We start from the raw sequence: 24,377 nt of genomic DNA, 5'->3' as shown, positions 1-24,377 counted from the left end.
AAAGTCATTCACAATCTGGAACCAATGTCAATGACAATATTTATATTAGATACTCATATCACATTTACTCAAATAAATTGAACCCATCAATCCCTACTATACCCAATCCAACCATTTCACTAGATTAATAGGGAGTTAGGTTTCAGTCACAATAACATTTTAGTTGCTCAAAATCTAAGACAAAAAACTCATGCATTAAAATATACAACTCACACAAACATTTCATCAAACAATTTCTTAGCAAATCTAAATCGCACTCAGTTTACCAGACCTCACATATAACTCAAAAAATTGAAAACTAAATAACATTGCACTCCCAGCCTTAGTAGAAGTTATAGACCCACATAGATAAATCCAAAAAAAAAAAAAAAAAAAAACATTAAAATTTTACCATAATTTCAAACCCAGTTCCATGAATGAATGAAAAAACAACTATCAAAACCAAGACAAGCCAAAGACGTTACTTTTTTGCAATTCCAAAAGCCATCCACATAATCTGCACATGATTTCTCAGAAACCCAATCCACAAGACATTGTGTGAAAAGTTCTAGGTTGACAAGTTTCCTTCCATAGTCCTTTAGCCCTTTGAACACTCTTCTTGAAGTAGGAACAAACTTACTTGACATAAATGATTCGTACAATGATTCGTACAATGATTCGTAATCATATATATTGAAACTCTGTTTAACATTTTTAAATGTTGACATAAATGATTCGTACAACCCTTTTAAATAAAAATAAAAATTTAAATTTTAAGTTACATGATTGTAAGCTTAGGTAATGATCACATATTGTAAATGAAGTTACTAAGGTACAGACTTACTTAAGGGACAGTGGACCACGCACTGGAGGACCATAAGCACCCACTGGTGGGCCACGCTCAACTGCCGGGCACAAAAAGGGGAATCTGGCCCACGCCCAATACTGGACCAACAATAAACACCCACCAATCTGACTGGCTTTCTTATCACTTGCCTTGCATAACTGTCGGTACAGCCATGCAAGGCAAGCACTTCCCCAACTATACCTTCGTGGGTTGCGAAGGTCTTCCAACTGCTGCACCCACATTAGATGCACCCTATCACCGGATTTGTCCATGAAGATTGTGTCCCCCAATAGTGCTAGGATGTAGCATCGTGCGTACCTATGCACTTCATCGTCTTCAGCATTAGGCGGCAGTGGATGGGCAACTTGCTCCAAAAGCCGTTTGATGAGAATCCTCTGGCCACTACATTCCAGATGGTCTTCATTGGCAGGTCGAAAGCCAAGGTACTCATCGCACACAGTCTCCCATATTTTTTGTGTGCTCCCTGTTATAGCGTCACCATCAACAGGAAGTCCAAGCAGAACCTCCACATCCTGCAATGTGATGGTGACCTCACCATGCGGCATGTGGAATGTGTGAGTCTCGGGCCGCCATCGCTCCACTAAGGCCGTTATCAGGCCATGATCAATCTCTCTACCCGGAGTCCTGAGAAGTCCCTCCAAACCAAGTGCCTTAATGATGTCAATCACTCGATCATCCACCATTGGCTCTCGATTCGAGAACTCTTCACTACGGGCACGACATTTAAGGGACCCTGGATCCTGCACAAAACATAACCATGGATTAACATATGACAGCAAGTTGAGTGCAATAGAAGTTGTTTATAGTATTTATAACACCCACCATGGATTAACGGGGCAATGGATTAACATACAACTTATAAACATACAACTTATTTTTAATTTCTAAAAGCTAGTTAATGACTTGATACTAACTAAGAAAATTATACTTTAAAAATATTTAGGTCATAAAATCTCTTATTGGCATCAATGTTAACATTCGTTTTTTCTAAATAAACATGTAATATTCATAGAAAGAAAAGACTTAGAAACAAATCACAGGGGGAGGGAATTAATCCCTTCTCTATCTTGTGATTTAAAACGAAAATTTAGTGAGGAAGAGATAGTGTTAAATCTCTCATTTGGCTCCATTTGATGGGCCAAAACACTAGCCTTCCTAAAAATATGATTTATAAACCCAAAAAAGAAAAAAAAAAAAAAAGACTTACTTATTAGAAGGATCCCCCTAATTAAAATACAAATATTTTCATTTTCAACTATCTAGCTCCAACTCACGACATTTCTTTATCTACCAAACTTATCTTGCTAACTTGCTAAGAAAACCACTTCAATTTATTGCCAAGCATGTTCACAATGGCACTGTTGAAGCAAAGATAATGCTATCAAATTCTGATTTTGTATGGCAGGTCCTGTTTGAACTCCAATTCCCTAAAGCAATTGGATCATGAAAGCAGTGAATGTTCTCTTTTATAGATTTTTGAACTTCTTTAACTCACATTATGCATGGTTGTCCGACATATAGTTTCCAAATCTCTATTTTGTAGTAATACTTTGGGTTAAGTAATGTGTTTGAGCTTGGTGAGAGAGTGTAATTAAAGTGTGTGCGTGTGTGTTTAGGAATTAGTTTGTGTCTCAGCTGGAAAAAAAAAAAAAAAAAAGCCCTATGAAGGAAAAAAAAAAAAATTACTGACCTTGGTACAAAACATTGGCGTAAATATTAATTGACAACAATAAGTCTTGATGATTGACACTTATAATAAAATGAACTAACAGATTTTGCAGTTCTTTTTCTTTTTTACTTCAGATCTTCAATTACATGTTCAATAAATTTTCAATGTTAACAGTTATTTCCTATAATCAGTGTTTTTTATTATTGAAAATATGTAATTAAGCTTAACAATTACATTAATAAAAAAAGTCCCACCTACAAAAGCAGTAGAAACTTCATAAAGGCATCCAGAATGGCATCAAGCTAAGAGCCTTAACTTGTTTTGATAGTTAAACTTTCCAGGGATAGACAGTCCAACATTCAGGGGCAGTGAGCAATTTGCCACAAGTTTAAAGGGAAAACATGAATTTTTTCAGAAAAGTCATTAAGAGTAAAGGTTAAGTAGAATAATAAAACTAACTTAAATCGTGCATTCACAGTCAATAGAATAAAATAAGCATTTGGAATCAAAACGGTGGTCAACTCTAATAACCAAGGAAGTCATCTATCTAGTTATTAAATCATGTCTTGCTGGCACACTCTAGTCAGGAAATCATCTGTCACTTCACCATAGAAAATTTTGGAAAACGTAAAACCAAAGTCTGAATATCAAGAAATTCAATACAAAACAAACACCATAAGTTCTATATGTGAGCTACTAACCAGCTACAGCAACCATGTCCAACAATTTAGAGATATCATAAATTAGACAAAGAGGGCCATAAGCTCTAGCCTAAATGGCAGCTCCTGCAGTTTGCAGTTAAACCAATGAGAGCAACCTTCCCCCTAACCCTTTCCAGCAACCAATACTGTTATTTATAGATCTTTGCAATCTGCAATTAAACCAATGAGAGCAAACACCAAAGCCACAATAGACTATAATTCTAAGCTGCCAAAAACTGAAAAAGTATATGAGTAACCAACTCCCCTTTAACAGCATCAGCTAACAACCCATGTCTTGATCAAATCATATGTAGTTAAAATCTAGAGCTTAAGTTCCTTGAAAACTAGCAATTACTCAAGTTCAATCCCTTCATTATCTAATTAATTCCAAACAGAAAACAAATGAAATTGGGAATCGAAAACCAGTTAATCTCCCCAAAATCATAACTGATGCTTAGAACAGCTTCTAAAGCTACAAAAATTGCTGTTACAGAGGCTAAAGTCTAAGTAATACAACAAAGCCTAATTAGTTGAAGGATTTCGTAGAGCACTAAGCTTGGGTTCAACTCATTCAGTTTTTCAATCCAACAACAATCAATTAAAATACACATCTCATTGATCCATGCTTCTCTATGTATATATAAAATACACTCTTAACTGCAAAAGCAGTAGAAATTCAAGACACTCTTAACCTGCAAAAGCAAGTCAAAACAACAACCTGAAATTTTCCATCAACCCCATATATCTGGATTTATTTATTTATTTTTTATTTTTAACTTCACAACCAGTAAAGAAATAGCAGCAGCAACCACAACTGAAATATTCTTCAAACCCATATACTATTCAACAAGAAAAAACTAATCCCGTCCAATCCAAATGGTTTTGATCAACCTCATCTGTCTGAAATTGTTTTAAAAACTTCACAACTAGTAAGAAACAACAGCAACTACAAATCCCTAAGTTCTAATATTTGTGTTTTAGAGATAAAACAGTTTCTGATTTGGGTTTTAACTCTATTAGTTATGGTTAATTTTGTAATTAGGAGGAAGATTTGTAATTTCAGCAATCCCTGTGAATTAAGGGTATTTGGTAATTAAGTTCACCACACACAAAATTCACCACACAAAAAAAAAAAATGAAATCTTTAGTGGTGTGTTTTACCTGCCCATTCCAAATGGCTTCTGATCGATGGTTGGGCTGCAACGTCAACACTGACGTGTCAATGGGGCCAGGCTGCGCATGGTTAATCTGTCCAGCATTTGCAGCAGCCATACTGCACAAAAATGTCAAACCATTCACATTTCTCATTTCAGCAATACTTCCAAGTACCCAAGGACTACAAATATGGCATTTACATTACCCACACGGATCATTTCAAAGTTATTAAATTCAAAAGACGCTCATCAACAGGCATAGAATCTAAAACCACAAAATGAAAGCAAACTAAACTAAAAATGCGACACAATTGACCTACAAATACCACAATCTACCCAACCAGAGAGAATGTATCCATTCAGCTCAATCATTTCAAAATCGTCAAAACCCATTAAAAACTCCTTGATTAGAATTATTTTATCACAATTCTCAATTGAGCCTTTCAATGTCATTAAATTCTCAAATAATTCAGTCATTAGATTCTCAAATAATTCATCGACAGGCACAGAAACCAAAAAACCAGAAATGAAACTAAATCAAATTCTTTGTTGCTGCTTTAGCAAACTAAACTAAAAGCTATGTTATCAAAACCAAATTATAGAATGTATCCATTTAGCTCAATTATGCATCTCAATATCATCGAAAGCCCCATTCAAAACTACTTGATAATAATCATTTTATAACACACTAAGATTTCATTTTGACCCTATCTATATTTCTTATTTCAGGAATACTTCCCAATATACCCACATTGATATTTCATCATGTTGCAGTTCAATTTCTAAGCCAAATGCATCTCTCTCTCTCTCTCTCACACGCACACACACGAACACACCAGCATCTTATATATTGGTCTGTCAAAGACAAATTTGGATTTTTAAGTGCTTTGCTTATTAATTTGTCTTATTTCATTTCTAAGTGTTTATCTGCACAGCAGTACATTCTACATTTCTTATGGTCTTTCTAAAACCTACATTTCTTATGGTCTTTCTAAAACCTACATTTCTCAAACAAAAAAAAATAAAAAATACTGATGTTATCTAAAATGGGTCTTCGAAATTTGTCTTAATTCGAACATAAAATTCGAATCTAAAAAACTAAGTGAGAAATGGCATACTTGAAAAATGGGAAGGAATTGAAGCAACAATCTGGGAATGAAGAAGACACCAACATGGAATGCTCCTTATACAAAAAAAAAAAAAAAAAAAAAAAAAAAAAACAAACAAACAAAACGAACTGATTACATTGCAAAATACATAAAGACTCACCTTTTTTTCTTCTATTTCTTTCAGCTACCGCGTAGGTGAGCGAGAGAGTGAGAGGGTGACTGAGACTGGGTCGGTGAGGCTGAGAGGGTGAGTGGGTGAGTGGGTTGGGGCCGGCGTCGGCGACGGTGACGCTGAGAGAGTGAGAGAAGGAGAGGGTAAGTGAGAGTGTCGCGTTTGGCTGATGAGGGAGAGTGAGTGGGTGGGTGACTGAAGGGCCATCGTCGGCGACGGTGACGCTGAGAGAGTGAGAGAAGGAGAGGGTGAGTGAGAGGGTGCTGAGACAGAGAGGCGTATGAGGGAGAGTGAGAGTGTGCTGAGACAGAGAGGCGTATGAGGGAGAGTGAGTGGGTGGGTGACTGAAGAAAGAGAGAGCGTTAAATTCAAAAATATCCTATTAGAAATCGACTATAAGAGACTCGGTTTCCAGGTGGCTTCCACGTGGGTCCACGTCAGTCCACGTCAACGGCACGTGACACCACCATGGAAATCGAGTCTCTGATAGTCGATTTTCAGATGGCTGCCACATGGCAATAACGCCACATCAGATGTCACGGATTATCAAAACCGACTCTTTGAGAGTCGATTTACACATCCCAAAATCGACTGTCATAAAGTCGAGATGTTACTAACCCAATTGCTTTCAAAACCGGACCTATTAACTAGATTGTTGGGAAATTATGGCTATTTTCCCATTTCGTTCAAATATGGGAGAAGAAGTAATCAAAGAAACTCAGTCAGATATCTACTGCTTTGTTTATTCAGGACTCAAATTGTGGAAACTGCGAAGTAATGAACGGACCTTTACTTTTGAAAGGTAATTTTGAACCGAACCAGACGCTTCATTTGTCACTGTGCAAGGTATTAGATTAAGCCAAAAGACTTGATATCGTGTCTTTTGACGCAGGATTCAAGTTGTTTTGAGATATTTTAGCAAAAAAAAAGTTGTCTTGAGATATATAGAGGGCGTGTTTGGCAATATTAAAAATTCACTTTATTTTTTACTTTTTAATATTATTCATGGGTCTTACTATACTATTTCAGTTAACTTTTATCTACAATCTTTTCAACAAAAAGTTTTCAAATTCAGCAAAATAAGTGGATCCTAAACAGACTCATAATATATAATTTATTTCTTCCTAAAAAAAATATTTTTCATTTATCAATATCCTTATATATATCATTTTATTATTTTAGATATATTTGATCAGCGATGGAGTTAGGATTTGGAATTAAGGGGATTATTTATTTATTTTATTTTTTTTTTGCAAAATAACACAAATTTTCAAACAATTTTGTTAGTTAGAATATTTTCTAAACTATTTAGGAAATTAATATCTCGAGTCTCTTAGACTCGATTTTACTGTAGCAACTCGAGCATAAGAGACTCGAGTTCTATGATCTGGCCACACTGATGTGGAATTTTAATCCACATGGAACTTGAGTTCCTCACAGAGTTCCTTTCGTCCCCTTAACTTTAGTTCTTACCTTCAACCAACTCTAGCAAAATCTTCCTCCTCACAAGTCCAATTTGATCTAATTAACTCCAACAAAACCTTCCTCACAATTTCGATTCGATCTGAGCAACTCTAGCAAAAACCAGGTCCAATCCATTCCGATCAAAACCTTCCTCACAAACCCAAACCCAACACCTCATACCGATCAAAGCTGGTCGGAACCCTACAAACTTAAACCCAAACCCAACAAACACACCACTACCTCATACAGATCGAAACTCACAATCCCAAAACCAACAACTGTGTTGCCACCTCATCCCAATTAGAACTGCAAACCAAAACCCAACAAACACTATTCATACCCACGGAGAAGAAGAGGAGGCCCATACCCATGGCAAAACAAAACCCACCTCGCGAAATCACCTACAAAAACCAAACCCACCCACTTGTTCTCATCTCGACGATGGCTTTCCCAAATGGGAAGGTGGTTGTTCTTCTTGTTGCAGGTCTATCTCTGTTTTCTCACTTTTTCTCTGATTCTCCCTTTATTTATTTTTAATTCTAAGAGCCGCTTTAGTGCCGGTTCTGAGATTGTGATTTTTGGGTTGGAGAAGAAGGAAGAAGGAAGTAGAGAGTGGGTTTTGTTCTTGGCTTTTTCAGAGTAGGAACTTAAGTCTTACAAACTCGATTTCTACGTGGATTTTAAAATCCACATTAGCTTTGCTAGCACATGGAACTCGAGTTTCTAAAACTTGAGTTACTATGATAAACTCAAGTCTAAGAAACTTGAGATGTCAGTTTCCTAAATAATTTGGAAACGTTGCTAACTTACAAAATTGTTAGCAAAATGGTGTTATTTTGCACAAAAAAAAAAAAAAAAAATCATTAAGGGGTAGCTTTGCTATCGATTTTTTTTTTCAAATAACATTAAATATCAAAAAATTTAGTTAGTTGTCATGTTTCAAAACAATGCTGTAAACTAGCATCTCGAGTGTCTAAAACTTGAGTTCCAAGATAAAACTTGAGTTTTTAAGTCTTGATTTGTAAGTGGTGGGAGCTGATGTGGAAGAAAACTGACGTGGAACTCCACATGGAACTCGAGTTTGTAAGACTCGAGTTTCACTTTTAAGAATCAAGTTTTAAAAACTTGAGTTTTGCTTCTTCTTCCTCGCATTCATTCTGACCCAGTGTTCTTCTTCCTGCAGATCAGACTCAGATCGTCTAATCGTTCTTCCTTTGTTCTTCATCTCTCTTCTTCGTCGTCATGCAGATCAAACTCAGATCATCCAATCGCCCACTCAAATCTGTTCTTCGCCTCCGTTCTTCGTTGTCGTGCAAATTAGACTCAAATCGTTCCTTTCTTCGTGCAAGTCGTCATCGTGCAAATCATTTGCGTCCTCAATCTTTTTCAAATCCAGTTTTCTCCAGGTCGTTGTCTTCTTCTTTTGATCCAGATCTTCTTTTCCTTCTCTTCTCCTCCTTTTCTCCTTCTCCATCTTTAAATTTGCTTCTATGGAACTCGAGTCTCTCAAACTCGAGTTCCACGTGGCCATATTCTCCACGGCAACAGTAGAACTCGAGTTTGAGAGCCTCGATTTTTATCATTGATCTCGAGTTTTAAAAACTCGAGATGCTAGTTTCCAAAATCCTTACAAACTTGCGTTAACTTATTATATTCTTTCTCCCTACTGTGCTAGCCTGCAAATTCCCCCCTCTGCTATCATTTCGGACTCAAGGCTTTACTGTTAGGTGTGTGTGTGTGTTTTTATTTTATTTTATTATTTTTTAAGTGTCTTTGATGCGTACTTCTAGGTAAGTACTAAGTACAAAATTTTTTTGTTTAAATTTTTTTATAAATGTCAGGTTGTTTGTTTTAAGTAAAATTGGTTGATTAGGCTTAATTTTTTTTTTTTTTTTGTATTTTTGCTATTAATTTTTCTGGGCTTATATATTTTGTTTTAAATTTTATATTTATAGCCTTTAAAAGGAGGAAAATGTTAGAGTTACAAACTTTTTTATAAATTAATGATGTAGTTAGTGGTTATTATTATGTAAAAAAAGTAATGTAAGTGGTGAACACAGATGCAAATCAATAACAATTTGTTACCTCAACAATTTGTAAAAATATTATAAAAAGTTTTTTTGATTGTAGCATTACTCTCAAAAGAATTTAAAGATATTGTTAAAGGGGACAAAATGTAATTTTATAGAACAAAATAGCGGTTAAACAAACAATTTTCAGGTGGTGTGTATTCTTTCTAATGTGACTTTCAATTAATACAAAATTAGAAGCGCAGGACTGTTTGTAAAAATGGACCCAAACGCTAAACGCTAAACCTAGGGCTTCTTTTACAATTTAACCTTAAAAGGACAAAGGATTCAGTAAAAATAAAATAAAATGTGATACGAAAATTTTAGAATGTCTTTTTTACTAGAGAAAAAGAAAACAAATTGATCACGGAAGTGTAGTGCGTGAAGCACTTAAATCCTTAATGAGTAGGATGTTTCCAGCAAGACCAGTTGCCGTCATTGACAAGAGCAGTGCAACTGGTCACCTTATTATTAAAAATTAAAAAATTATAAAAATTAGATTTTTTTTTTAAAGCAATTATAATAATTAGATTAAAACAACATAATTTGGTTTGTTTTGAAATGTGCTTGATCTCATTAGCATTAGCCCAAACTTCAAGAAATATTAATAAAAGAGTTTTACTAACGTGTGTCCTAAGGGTACACATTAGTAAACTATTTTAAGAAATTTTTTATAGGAATAAAAATGGTTAACTATTTTGACAGCTTATAAATATATATATATATATATATATATATATATATATATATATTGTGGGGTGCTATTTTTAAACAAAGTGAATGCAACTAATTAAAATTAGGCACATGTAATATCAAAGAGTTATGCATGGTGATATATATTCTGTACATTGAGTCTACACATTTTCTTGAACACCTACAACCACAGGGTTCTCTATAAAAGAGGGAGAGGTCATTTGGAAAAGAGAACTCTCTCTCTCTCTTTTTAATTCTCTTAGAGCTCTAACCCTTTGAGAGATTATCTCCCTTTGTCCGAGGAGACTTTCTGGAGCACTCTTTCAAACACTCCTAGGTACTCCCTTTGACTTGGCTAAGGTGTATTAGACCGAGGACTCCCTTTGGCCAAGGAAACTTTTTGGAGCACTCTTTCAAACACTCCTAGGTACTCCCTCTAACTTGGCCAAGGTGCATTAGGTCGAGGACTTCTTTTGGTTGAAGAGACTTTCTAGAGCACTCTCTTAGACATTCCTAGGTGGTCCCTTTAACTTGGCCGAGATGCATTAGACCAAGGACTCCCTTTAGTCGAGGAGACTTTTCGGAGCACTCTCTCAGACACTCTTAGGAACTCCCTCTGACTTGGCCGAGATGCATTAGGCCGAGGACTCCCTTTGACACTTCCAAGTACATACTCTTTGATCCTATTAGGAACACGTTCTAACCCTTTCAGACACCTTCTATCGATGACACCTTCTCGATGACTCATGATATACTTAGTTTTAGCAAAGCCTTCTTCAAATAACAAATTTATTGTAGGAAAGTTAACAGAATCATATTTTTACCCACTATAATTGGCACCATCTATGGGAAGCCAGACTGAAGCTATGGTACAACTTGAGATTAAAGTCTAGTCCTTGCATAAAAGCAACTACTAGCCACACATCAAATGGGGGATGTGTTAGGGTAGTCTATTATAGAAGACTCTTGTAAGTTTCTCTCAAAAGGCATCTAGATAATCAAAATCCTAGCCAACCCAGGTATGGTTGAGTCTAGCGCCACCATTATATCAAAATCTTGGCTAGCTCAAGTATAGCTGAGCCTAGCGCCGCCATCATCTCTAAATTCTGGCTAACCCAGGTATGGCCGAGCCTAGTGCCGCCATTATCTCAAAACCCTAGCTAGTGCAAGTATGGTCGAGCCTAGTGTTGTCATCATCTCTAAATCCTGGCCAGTCTAGGTATGGCCCAACCCAGCGCAGCCATTATATCAAAACCGTGGCCAAGCCCAGCGCTTATATCAAAACCGTGGCCAGCCCAAGTATGGCCTAGCCCAATCCTAGCTAGCCCAAGTATGGCTAAGCTTAAAGCCACCATTAGGTCAAAATCCTAGCTAGTCTAGGTACAGTTGAGCCCAGCACTATCATTATTCTTTAAAGGCCGATCTACCCAAGTATGGCCAAACCACTAGTTAGCCAAGGTCCCAAGAGTGCATCTAGTGTCCACTTCCTTTCCTCAAATTAGGCAAATAGAAATTGGGGGGCTATTGTTGGGGGTCCCATTTTTAAGCAAAGTGAATGCAACGAATTAAAATTAGGCACATTTAGTACTGAAGAACTATGCATGGTGACACATGTTCTATACATTAAGCCTACACATTTCCTTGAACATCTACAACCACATGGTTCTCTATAAAAGGGGGAGAGACCATTTGGAAAAGAAGACGCTCCCTCTCTCACTTTCTCATTCTTTTTTATTCTCTTAGAGCTCTGATCCTTTAAGGGATTATCTCCTTTGGCCGAGGAGACTTTCCGAAGCACTCTCTCAGACACTCCCAGGTACCCTTTGACTTGGTCGAGGAGACTTTTCGGAGCACTCTCTCAGACACTCCTAAGTGCGCCATTTGACTTGGCTAAGGTGCATTAGGCTGAGGACTCCCTTTGGCCGAGGAGACTTTTCAAAGCACTCTCTCAAACACTTCCAGAAACTCTCTCTAACTTGGCCAAGGTGCATTAGGCCGAGAACTCCATTTGTCACTTCCGAGTACATACTCTTTGATCCTATTAGGTACACATTCTAACCCTTTCAAATACCTTCTACCAAGGACACCTTCCTGATGACTTATGATGCACTTAGTTTCAGCAGAACCTCCTTCAAATAACAAATTTATTGTAAGAAAGTAAGTAGAATTATATTTTTACCAACCACACACACACACACACACACACACACACATACTAGACTCATCCCACATGCTTTGTGTATGCAATAACACTTTTTTTTTTTTTTTGTTGGTTTAGTGTTATAATATTTAAAAGTGATATATAAATAATTGTTTGTATTTTTTTAAAGAAAGAGGTAAGATAATGTGGAATAATGTTTAAAAAAAAATAGAGATAATGTCCTAAATTTTAGACTGAATGGAGAAGATAAAGGAAAATGCCTAAAACTTAGGAACAATAAATTACACTTTTAACCAGTTTATGCTTTTTAATTTAAAATTATTTAACTAAAAGATAAGGGCATTTTAGAGAGTTTAAGAATTTGTGTGAGGGTATTTTAATATGCAAAATGTTAAAACCCAAGCAAAAAATCTTGTTATTAATAGTAATAGATATTAGAATTTGGGTACGGGGATATGAATTTAGGTAATTAAAATCTAAATACTTTGTTTGAATAGTTTAAAAAGATTAAAGATTTGGATTTAGCTAAATACACCAAGAATTTAAAACCTTTAAATCTTTTGATAAAAAAATATTAGTCTATGGAATGGGATTCAGTTAGTTCGCTAGTAAAGTCTCTTACGGTCGAATAAGAGATATGAAGTTTAATCTCTATATACACCAAAAACTAATTGATGTCTTGGTTTGAAGATATAAAGCAATTGTCAAAAACGGGCGCAATAGGATGAAACTATCTTCCACGAAAAAACAACATATGAGTCCATGAAATTATAGAATCCTATTGCCATTCTTCAATTGATTTAAATTTTATAATTTCAAATCTTTCTAGGTAGACCCTCAAAAAAAAAAAAAAAAAAAAAAAAAAAAAAAAAAAAAACTTTCTAGGTAAAAAATAAATTCAAACAATAAAATTTATAGATTTGGAAACAAGACATTTTAAATCCAAATCCAAGTCCATATTCAAGTACCCAAATTCAAATCCATAACATTTTCATAATAATTTCAGTACCAAACTATCCAAAATATCCTCCACATCATAAGCTAAGTCTCTAAGCTCATACAACCACACCTTCACGGGCTTGTTTGTCATCTGCCTCTCTTCTGCATCATCCAGAACTGCATGGATTGTCAGCAACGTTCCCATCCTGACTTAGTTCAATTTTCCCTTGGTGAAAAATCTTCGCCAAGTCAGGTGAAGTTAACCTTTGAAATAACACCTGAAAGAGAGAGGATAGAGCAAGCTCTCTAATAGCTGACATGGTGTCCTTGTAAGAACAGCAGGAAATATGGGAAGAAGTAGTAATCAAAGAGATTCCTCAGGAGCACACAGATATCTACTGCGTTGTTTTAGGACTCCAATGGTGGGAACTAGAACTGAAATGACTTTGACGGGAACTGGTCTTGTAGAACTCACTGGCTCATACCAATGGATACAAAAATTTCTCCATGATCAGTTTTTTTTTTTTTCCTAATAAAACTTTTCTAAAAATTTTCGCATTCCATATTATGGTTTTTTGTTTTGTTTTTATTTTGTTGTTGTCTACTGAATTTGTCAAAGTTTGAAATAGTATGGAACAAAAAGAAAACATAAGAATGAAAGAACCCAAGCAATTAATTTGGTTTGGTCACTAATACTTACGGCCATACCACCAAAGGTTAGATGGTTACATTTAGATGATTTATTTATTTATTTATTTTTTTTTATGGGATACATTCAGTTGATTGATAACACATTACAAGAAAAGAGAACTTATATTTATAATGGGAATTATAAAATTTAAAATATGTCAACTATTTATTTGTTACATGGATATTTCGATTTTAAATTTCATATCAATATAATTGGTTGCTTCAACTCCTTAATTTACTCTAAATAATCGTTTTTTTTTTTTTTTGTCTTCAATTTGTGAAAAGTAAATCATTTGTTCTTTTTTTGGGAGGGGGTGGGGGGTGGGGGGGGAAGGGAATCCTTTGTTCCTTTAAATTCAGGTAATGGCCTTATTTTGCTTTAATGATGTATATAAATTCCTTTAAATTATGCTCTTTATATTTCCTTGCCTTTAAATTATGCACTTTACGTTAAAGCTCTTTTTATTTTTCCTTGTCACCTTCTCATGGATGCAAAGGTTCAAGAATGCTAGCTCTCTAGCTAGCACCATGAACCATCCTTGAATTTTAAGGATCCGCTTGGTTGGAAGGATGAAAAAGTGGGAGGATAGAAAATAAGGAATGGATAGAAATTAAAGTGTGATGATAGAAGAGATTTAATTTTCTCTCATTTGTGTTTGGTTGAGATAATTAAAAAGTGGAGAGATGAAAAACTCATTTGTTTGGTGGGAAATGAAGTTGGTATAAATTTACAATTATACCCTTATTATTTAAAAAAACTAATAGATTTATTTATTAAAAAATTGTGTACGGACACTTTTTTTTTTTTTTTTTTTTTTTTTAAGAGCACAAGCCAAAGGAAGATGAAAAAAAAAAAGGAATAGAGAAAAAAAAACTAACACAAATAGTATAACAGAGAGACAACAACAAAAAGATGAAAAAAACCGAATGAGAAGTATAAGAAAAGACAAAAACCAAAGAAGATGGAAAAAAAAAAGAATTAAAAAAAATAAATAAATAAGACAAATAGTATGACAGACATACAAAAATCAAAGGAAAAAAAAAACAAAAAAAAGATGCAAATTGGCAAAGAACGAAACTTGTGTGCACTTTGCACATGGGAGTTTCGTTTGCTCAAACAATGAGCATTTTTCACCAATTTTTCTCCCCATTTTGGTGGGCCCGGGTAGAAAATACCCAAGCCCCACTAATTTTTTTTCCTTCTCTCTCTCCAACCAAACATCCACCAAAAATATTTTATCTCCCATTTTCTCTCCTTTTTTTTTCCACCCTCCCTAAAAGACATAATATAGAAGAAATCTTCCCTGAATAAACCCTAAAATCAAATATGGTGATATACGAGGCTATTCCTTCACTTACCATATAGATTTGGGGTTTAGGATTTAAACTAGGAAGACCCTCCGCTCCTTTGTTAAATCTTCATATTCCTACTAGGATGGTCGTGCACAAGGCTAGTCCTCCATTCACCATTTAGTCTGGAATGTGAAGATTTACCAAGGTGTTAGATTGGTTTCTTCCTTTATATCAATGGGTTTTAGTATGTCTATATGTAAATCCACATAGATTATATCCATATCAAGTATAATGGAAGAACATAACTGTAGGGGTAAGAGCCCGAAATAGTATATTGGGCCTTGGGCCTTGTCCAAGGACATTGATAGGTCTGAGTAGAAGCGGGTAGTTGTTAAACGTTTTCAATTAAAGTCTCAAAGATGGGGAACAAGTGAAAGGTTATCCGAGGAGGAACTACTCCTCGGATATGATGAATACAGTTCACAATATGTACTCCATCCGTTAGTGTAATCCTCCAAGAAGCACCAATGATAGAGACACGCTTCAGGAACATACGAGAAGGAAGGAAACCTGAAAATATCTAAGGGAAAGCTGCCACCACCGCATTAAATGCATTGCAGCTACTTTTCTGGTCGTATTTATGTGGAGAAGACCTCTAAATAGTACTATCTCGGCTACCACAACTTACAGAAAACCAGAAAAGGTGTCTGATAGGACAAGTACTCAAGTAAGAGTTCGAATGATCAACAAGTGGCGGGTGAAGATAATCCAAAGGAGGATGTATAAGGTGAAAGACTCTTCATGAAGAGGGGGAAAGAAAAAAAAGAAAAGAGAGAGAATACTATAGTAATCCAAATTGTTTCTGTATTCAACTGTGATCAATATATATAGTTATGGTCTCCTCGGACTGAACTTCTATTGATATCAATACATATTGTCCGTACCTGATTATCATTTAATCCTATATTAACCGTTGTTCAGATCATTAAGGCTTAGTTCTTTGACCCACTCTCTAAAAACTTATTGTATTGGGCTCATTGGACCCAGATCCCCTATATTTTGGGCTTGGGCCATAAATTGAGACCCTACAATTGGCGCCGTCTGTGAGCAATAACTTGTCTGGTAGTGAAAACAATGGTCAAATATGGCAAATTCAGGCTCACATCAAGCAGAATCCATGGCATCTCAAAGTGAAAATCCTTTGGCCAATCTTGAATGTAGGAAAGATAGGGAGGGCAGCATGCATGTTACGCACACAAGCAAAAGCCACTCTCGAGTTGGGAGTCACATCTCTCAAGAACAACACAATAAAGACATGTAAAGGGAAATCGACCAGCTTAAGAAGAAGTTACGCCATGCACAATGAAAACGGACTCCCACCCTGTCTGATTCCTCCTCCGACGATGAGAAGGATAGCGGTTATCGACATAGATCAAGGACTCCCCCCCAGTGAATCCTTCTCATATGAAGAAGAGCATCATCGTGAACATCGATGCAAAAGCCCCGTTCACAGGGGATTAGGAAATGATGCGATGAGCAAAGCTTTGAACTAAATTGCCAAGTCGCCGTTCACGCGTAGAATCGAAAGATTAGCTCCTTCTCAACGTTTCCATCAGCCAACATTCACCATCTATAATGGGCGAATAGACCCGGTGGAGCATGTGAGTCATTTCAATCAGAGAATGACTGTCTATTCTAAGGACGAAGCCTTGATGTGCAAGGTGTTCCTATCCAGTTTGGGACCCATGGCGATGAGATGGTTTGACGACTTGAAGACAAGTTCTATAAATTCCTTCAAAGAGCTCACTCAGGCGTTTGGCTCCCGCTTTATCACATGTACGAGGGTCCCTTAGCCTTTAGACTCCCTACTGTCTTTGTCCATGCGAGAAGGGGAAACCTTGAAAACGTACTCGGACAGGTACTAGGAGATGTATAATGAGATAGAGGGTGACTTTGAAGATGTCGCCATCAGTACTTTCAAGAGTGGCCTCCCAGTCGAGCATGGTTTAAGGAAGTCCTTAACAGGAAAACCAGTCACCAGCCTGCGCCAACTTATGGACCGTATTGACAAGTATAAAAAGGTTAAAGAAGATCAACGACTGGGTAAAGGAAAAGCTAAGGTTATCCCTCAGGAGAGGATGGATTTCAGGTCAAACCGATTCAATAATAACCGGCCCCGAAGAGATTTTGCTAGACAATCAGGGTCTACCAACACCCAGACTGTTAATGTAGTATTCCGAGAACCGGTGCATCAGGTTCTAGAAAAGATTAAGAACGAGCCATTCTTCAAATGACCAAATAAGATGGCTGGAAACCCCTTGAGACGCAACCAAAGCCTTTATTGCCAATATCATCAAGATCAGGGACACACCACGGAAGATTGCAGGAATCTTTAGGATCATTTGGACCAGCTTGTCCGAGAAGGGAAGTTAAAGCAGCTACTGCACCACTCTAGTGGCCAGGTGGGGCAGATAGTTTCGGATCCACAGAGAGATTCTTTCTCAAGACCTCCTTTGGGAATGATTAATGTCATCTTCACTGCCCCCGGTAGGACCGGCTCTTGTCCCTCCAGAGTAATGTCGGTGGCTCGGCTATTAACCGAAGACAGTAATTCAGAACCAAAAAAAGCCAGAATAGAGGCCCGGTTAGTCTTGGGCTCTCGGCCAATGATAAGATCGGAACTATCCAACCCCATGATGATGCTTTGGTGGTCACACTCAGGATAGGGGGTACGATGTGAGAAGAGTGTTGGTAGATTAGGGAAGCGCTGTTGAGATAATGTACCCCGACCTGTACAAGGGGCTGAATTTGAAACCCGAGGATCTAACAGCGTACAATGCCCTACTGGTAAGTTTCAAGGGGAGGACAGTTACTCCAAGAGGTCAAATTAGACTGCCAATACAAGCCGGTTCGGATGTGGTGGAAGTGGGCTTTATTGTGGTGGATGCTTATTCACCTTATACGACTATTGTGGCCAGGCCTTGGCTTCATGCTTTAGAAGCCATTTCTTCTACCCTCCACCAGAAGGTAAAATATTTGTCCAATGGCCAAAGTTAAAGAGATTGTAGGGAATCAATCCATGGCTAGATAGTACATGGTGGCTGCCATCTTGCATAGGCCCAATACGGAGTCCTCGGCTTTTGCTATTAAGAACCCCGGTAATGTCCAACAATGAATCAACTGAGGAAGCGAAGTGTGAAGATCTAGAAAAGGTTACTATTGGTGATGATTTGGAGAAGTTCTTTCAGGTCGGCTCCTAGCTGCCTCCCCAAGAGAGACAAAAGCTAATAGAATTCTTGAGAAAAAACGTGGATGTATTCGCGTGGAATGCTTATGAAGCCCCGAGGGTGGACCCAAGTTTCATTTGTCACCACTTAAATGTTAACCCATCTGTTACTCCCAAAAAACAACATCCTCGGTGCTCATCCAGAGAACATTCTGATGCTGTCAAAGATGAGGTGACAAAGCTTAAGTAGGTGGGGGCTATCAAAGAGGTTTTCTATCCTGAATGGCTAGCCAATACTGTAGTAGTAAGGAAAAAGAATGGAAAATGGCAAGTGTGCGTGGATTTCACAGATTTAAATAGGGCTTGTCCAAAAGATCCCTTTCTTATGCCTCAGATAGACCAGCTGGTAGATGCTACTATAGGCCATCCTCAGATGAGCTTTTTAGATGCCTATCAAGGATACCATCAAATATCGCTAGCACTAAAGAGCCAGGAAAAGACAGTTTTTGTTACTCCCACTGAAAACTACCACTATAAGGTAATACCTTTCGGCTTGAAAAATACAGGGTCCACCTATCAAAGGATGATGACTAAGATGTTTGAACCTCAGTTGGGCAAGAATATTGAAGTCTATATAGACGACATGGTAGTGAAGAGCAAAGTGGTGTTCGAGCATGTGGGAGACCTTGGAAACATTTTCGAAATACTGAGAGAATACAAGTTGCGCCTTAATGCCTCCAAATGTTCTTTTGGTGTGGGATCAGGAAAGTTCCTAGGTTACATGGTAACCCATCGGGGAATTGAAGTTAATGCTGACCAGGTTAAGGCGATAAACGACCTACAACCACCTCGGAATCCCAAAGAAGTTTAGAAACAAACCAGAATGACTGCTGCTTTAAACCGGTTTATTTCTCAATCCGTAGATAGATGCAGACCTTTCTTCCTATTGATGAATAAATGGAAAGGATTTGAATGGACTGAAGAATGTACTTTGGCATTTCAACAACTTAAAGAATACGTATCTTAGCCATCTATTATGTCCAGCCCTGAGACGGATGAAGTCTTGTTTTCTTATATTGCGTTGGCCCCCCACGCTGTGAGTTTGGTATTGATACTGGTTGATAACAGAGTACAACGGCCGATTTATTATGTGAGCAAATCATTGCATGAGGCCGAAATTCACTATCTACCGCTAGAGAAGGCTATCCTGGTAGTAGTGCATGGTACAAGAAAGCTTCCCCATTATTTCCAAGTGCATACAGTCGTCATCCTAACTCAACTTCCACTCAAGGCCATACTTCAAAGTGTTGATTACATAGGGAGGATTGCAAAATGGGGTACAGTTATAGGGGTTTTTGATATCAAATACATGCCCCGTACTTCTGTCAAGGGTTAGGTACTGGCAGACCTCGTGGCCAAATTCACTGAACCCCCATTAGAAGAAGTATCAACAACACATAATATGAATGGAAAATCAGTTGACACAATATCCCTGCAAGAGCTTTCATGTTGGAAGATATACGTTGACGGTGTGGCAAACCAAAGGGGCTCTAAAGTGGGGTTAGTTCTAATCTCACCCGAGAAGCTCACCATAGAAAAGTCACTAAGATTGGGCTTCTCGGCCACAAATAATAAAGCTGAATATGAAGTCTTGCTGGAAGGAATGTCCATGGTTCAAAGAATGGGAGGAAAGGCGGTAAAGATGTTCTTAGACTCGAGGTTGATCGTCGGCCAAGTGAAGGGCGAGCTAAAAGCAAGGGATGAGAGAATGCAAAGGTATTCAAATCAAGTTAGACATCTGCAATTAGGATTTGAATCCTTCATTCTTTTGCACGTCCCCAGAAGTGGAAACACACACGTCGATTCTCCAGCCACCCTGGCAACCTCCTCGACGTAGAACCTACCTCAGGTTATCCTTATAGAAGACTTATGTAAACCCACAGAGGTCAAGGGACCAGCAGTTCATGTTCACCAAATCAAGGTAGGGCCAAGTTGGATGGATTCTATAGTGTTATATATGAGAGAAGACATCTTGCCAGAAGACAAATCAGAGGCTAAAAAGATAAGGAGAAAAACACCTCGTTTCTAGCTATCCAAGAACCAAAAATTGTACAAGTGCTCTTTTTTTGGGGCCATATCTACTCTGTGTTCACCCCAAAGCAACAGAGCTACTCCTTGAGGAGCTGCATGAAGGAATTTGTGAAAGCCATACAGGAGGCAAATCTTTATCTCATAAAGCCATCACTCAGGGCTATTGGTGGCCAAATATGCAGAAAGAAGCACAGGAGTATGTGAAGAAGTGTGATCAGTGTCAGAGATTTGCACCAAACATACATCAGCTAGGAGGAGTTCTGAACCCCCTGTCTAGCCCCTAGCCTTTTGCTCAATGGGGCTTAGATATAGTCGCCCCTTTCCCCAAAGTAGCAGGGAACAAGAGGTATTTGTTGGTCGGCACTGACTATTTTACTAAATGGGTTGAAGCTAAACCTCTAGCAAACATCAGAGATGTGGATGCTAGAAAGTTTATTTGGAAAAAACATTGTTACCTAATTTGGGATCCCTTATTCCTTCATCTCGGATAATGATCTTTAGTTTGACAGTAAGTCCTTCAGGAAATACTGCTGTGAATTAGGAATTACGAACATATATTCTACTCCAGCTTATCCTCAGGGAAATAGGCAAGCCGAGGCTATTAATAAGGTCATAGTTAGTGGACTCAAGAAAATGTTAGATGATGTGAACAGAAAATGGGTGGAAGAATTGCCACATGTCTTATGGACATATCGAACCACACCCCGCAGATCAACAGGGGAAACCCCTTTTTCAATGACTTATAGAGCCGAGTCTGTTATTCCCTTAGAGACAGGCTTCCGAACACTAAAAACCAGCTCATTCAGTCCAAGTAGTAACAATAACTTACTAGAACTTGGATCTTATCGAAAAAAAAAGAGAAAGTGCGATGGTCCAATTGGCGTACTACCAACACAAACTCAAGCAAGGTTATGATGCAAGGTAAAGTTAAGGCCACTAGTACCTGATGATTTGGTATTGAGGAAAGTTCTGGGCACAACAAAGAATCCAGCATGGGGAAAACTAGGACCTAATTGGGAAGGACCGTACCGCATCACCTCTGTAGCTAGTATAGGTGCCTATCTCCTTGAGGACTTAGATGAACATGTAATACCGCGCCCTTGGAATGTAAACAACCTGAAAAGGTATTATTATTAATGAAATTCTCTTTTATCAAATAAATTCTCTTGTTGTGTAAAAGCATTGTGTTCCATATTACTCTATTCAAGTATTAAACAGAACCTAAGTTTTGCATGGCTCCTTGGACCACAGGTTTAGGAGAAATTAATTACTTTTGACATCTATTCAAGTGTTAAACAGAACCTAAGTTCTGCATGGCTCCTCGAACCATAGGCTTAGAGGAAATTAATTACTCTCGACATCTATTCAAGTATTAAACAGAATCTAAGTCCTGCATGGCTTCTCGGACCACAGGCTTAGGGGAAATTAACTACTTCTAACAACTGTTCAAATATTAAACAAATCTTAAGATATGTTAGGTCTCTCGGATCACATATTGGGATGAAATTACTCAAAGGCATGTACATAAGTGTTTAAACAGAACCTAAAGCCAAAACGGATCCAAGGCAAATTTAAACTTATATTTATGGGCAATATACAGATTGTCTGCCTCTTTTATTTTCTTTCACATGATATAAGTCCATGAATATCAATCTTCATTACCTAAGATTCAATCCACAACTTTACTTTTGATACTTAATCAGATTATTAAGCAAAGTATTATTGTTGGCTTCAATTAAAGGCACAGTAATATCAATTCAATGCTATGGATAAAAATAATAAAAATCAAATTACATGAGGCAAAAGAGCAAAGGATGAAAGGAAGAACATTCTCATTAAGTGATAAAGAAATACATTGAACAGATTGACATAATGTCATTTAAAAATATATATATATATATATATATATATATTTATATCTTTTAAACTACTATAAAAAGGAATCCTATGGGCTAAGCTTTAGTAGGAGGATCTTCCTTCTGGCTTGGCTAGGTAGTAGAAGCATCCTTGGCCTTGGGTTCAGCTTCTTGAGTCTCGACCTCTGCTTCCTTTGCCTTAGCTGCATCTTTGGCCTTGGCAAAGGGCTTTTTCCCCTTGTTTTTGCCCTTGCCTTTCTCCTCTTCAACCTTCTGGCCTTGGTCACCAACCTGGCTGGATCTCTTTGAAATTTCAAGAAGAGGGAGGGCATTTGGGATGGCCAATGGCTGCTCAGAAGATTCTGGGGCAGGGGCAGGAAGAGAGGAGTCAGTCGGGACCTCACGGATCTTTGGATAATAGTAGATATTTTCAGGCAGCCTCCAAACAGAGTTGCCAGGGACTCCTACAATAGTCCCTGCACACCTCTGAAAGCTCATTGGCAAGCCTTACTTGAGTCTCCTCCACACCAAGCTGATATGCGGCCTTCTTCTCAACCTCGGCTGCTTCCCTGGCTAGTTGAGCTTCTTCCTTAACCTTTTGCAACTCATCCTTAAGATCTATATCCGATTGCTTTTGTGTGGCCAGATCTATTTCGGTCAAGTGCAGCTTTTGGTGTTGATTCTCAGCCTGCCTCTCAGCTGTTTTCAAGCCAGCCTCAGCACTCGAATGAGCTTGGTCCACCACTTTGAGTTTCTCGAACAGCTCTATCTGCTCCTGCTTAGCAGCCCCCAATTATTTCCCAACATCAGCACAAGTGAGGGCCTCAGCATCGGCCTGTTTACAAGCGTCACAGTACCACTCCTCGGTCACAAAAATTTGTTAAGTAATCTGCCCAAAGACCACAAAAATAATATGGGTTAAAAACTAAAATACAATTTAACATCTAAATTCATAATTGGATAAGTTGTTTACCATAGCAAGGTCCCTCTTCAGGGACATAAAGAGGCCAGTTTGTGAAAAGCGCCTATAAGCCTCCATATCCTCAAGTAGGAGTAGAGGTTGCTCCAGGGGTTCAGCTATGTATCCAACTCGACCCCTTTGAAACTCCCGAACCGAGGCATTCCAAGGAATGGGAGCCCCATCCACGTCTAGCCAAGGACTCCATGTGCATGGTGTTATATGCACATCAGCCCTATTTTGTTCTTCTCGGCTTTCCACATACTGGGATCTCCTGTCCTGGGCATCGGGGTTCACCCTCTGCTGCTTCATCCCCTTCCAAGGACCCACCTTGCCTTCTTCAAGCGTCTTGAGGGGCCTTTTCTTCTTTAGATCAGGATTAGGCTTTAGGCCGAGATCAATGGAATTCTGTGGAAGAGGAGGGGGAAGATTGGAGGGCACCTGGGACTTAGGGGCTGCCTTCAACGTTGACTTCTTGCCCCTAGAAGCCAAGAGCTCCCTTAAACTCTTATTACCTTTATTCAACGCCATGCTATCTTTCTCTTTGTAGGAGGAGTTATCTGGGCGGGCAATCACTAGAATAGGAGTGTGAACACTAGAATTCTTGTTGGATTCACCCTCAGAGTCTGAGATGGTTATTAAAGGAGCCTCTAGATTGTTTTCCTCCTCAAAATGGAATTTGTCAATCTCCTCCTCTAATGATAATCGAGACGAGGCAACCCCCTCTTCAGGAATCACTGCTGCTACAGGAAGAAGTTGTGGAAGCGGTAATGCGACTAGTGGAAGGTTCTGTGGAATTGGCAAGACAACTGGGGGAAGGTCCCTCTGAGCCAAAAATCTGGGCTTGGAAACGTCAATCCGAGCCAATCTTGAACTTCCGGCCCTTATTGCTTGGCCTAAGTCCTGAAAGATGCGGGACAGAGGCTCGTAGTCCAAGATTAGATGAGCGGCCTGCAGCTATCCGTCCTCGCTCACAAAAATCTCTGACCTCAAAAGGTAGTTAAGAGCCTGGACGTTAGTAAGACAGATCCTCGGAGCAACGTGGTTCTTATCTGCAGAAATATCCGAGAAGGAGACCATGGTCAGATCGACAAAAATTACCACCAAGAGAAGATGAACAAAAAAAAAAAAAAAAAGAAGAACAAAGCTAAAAGTGTCAAATCCCCTTCCAAAGGGACTGATCCTAAAGGTACCCCACCTGGATCTCCTGTCCGAGTTGGACAATGATGATCGTCGCTCCACTCCCATGAGACAATCAGGTAGTCATCCTTTATGCCCTTATTAG

General features: G+C 38.2%; 1 protein-coding gene across 1 annotated transcript; it reads right to left on the bottom strand.

Moving 5' to 3' along the window:
* Positions 1-684: 684 nt before the first annotated feature.
* LOC126703921 (protein MAIN-LIKE 2-like) lies at positions 685-4,525 on the bottom strand. The gene is made up of 2 exons (XM_050402972.1): positions 4,379-4,525; positions 685-1,587 (listed from the first exon to the last, which is right to left on the bottom strand). The coding sequence occupies exons 1-2, from the start codon at positions 4,523-4,525 to the stop codon at positions 820-822; spliced, it is 915 nt and encodes a 304-aa protein (XP_050258929.1). The 3' UTR covers positions 685-819.
* Positions 4,526-24,377: the final 19,852 nt, after the last annotated feature.

Source organism: Quercus robur, chromosome 10 (assembly GCF_932294415.1).
Source record: "Quercus robur chromosome 10, dhQueRobu3.1, whole genome shotgun sequence".
NCBI classification, from domain to species: Eukaryota; Viridiplantae; Streptophyta; class Magnoliopsida; order Fagales; family Fagaceae; genus Quercus; species Quercus robur.
The sequence above is the reverse complement of the archived record's forward strand: the minus strand, read 5'-3'. Positions and strand labels throughout refer to the sequence as shown.

Bases quoted from the DNA above. Each gene is read 5' to 3' on its own strand.
- LOC126703921 (XM_050402972.1), bottom strand. From the start codon at position 4,525: ATGAGAAATGTGAATGGTTTGACATTTTTGTGCAGTATGGCTGCTGCA. The intron at 1,588-4,378 runs GTAAAACACACC...TGTTTTGTGCAG, and splicing joins AAGCCATTTGGAATGGGCAG to GATCCAGGGTCCCTTAAATG.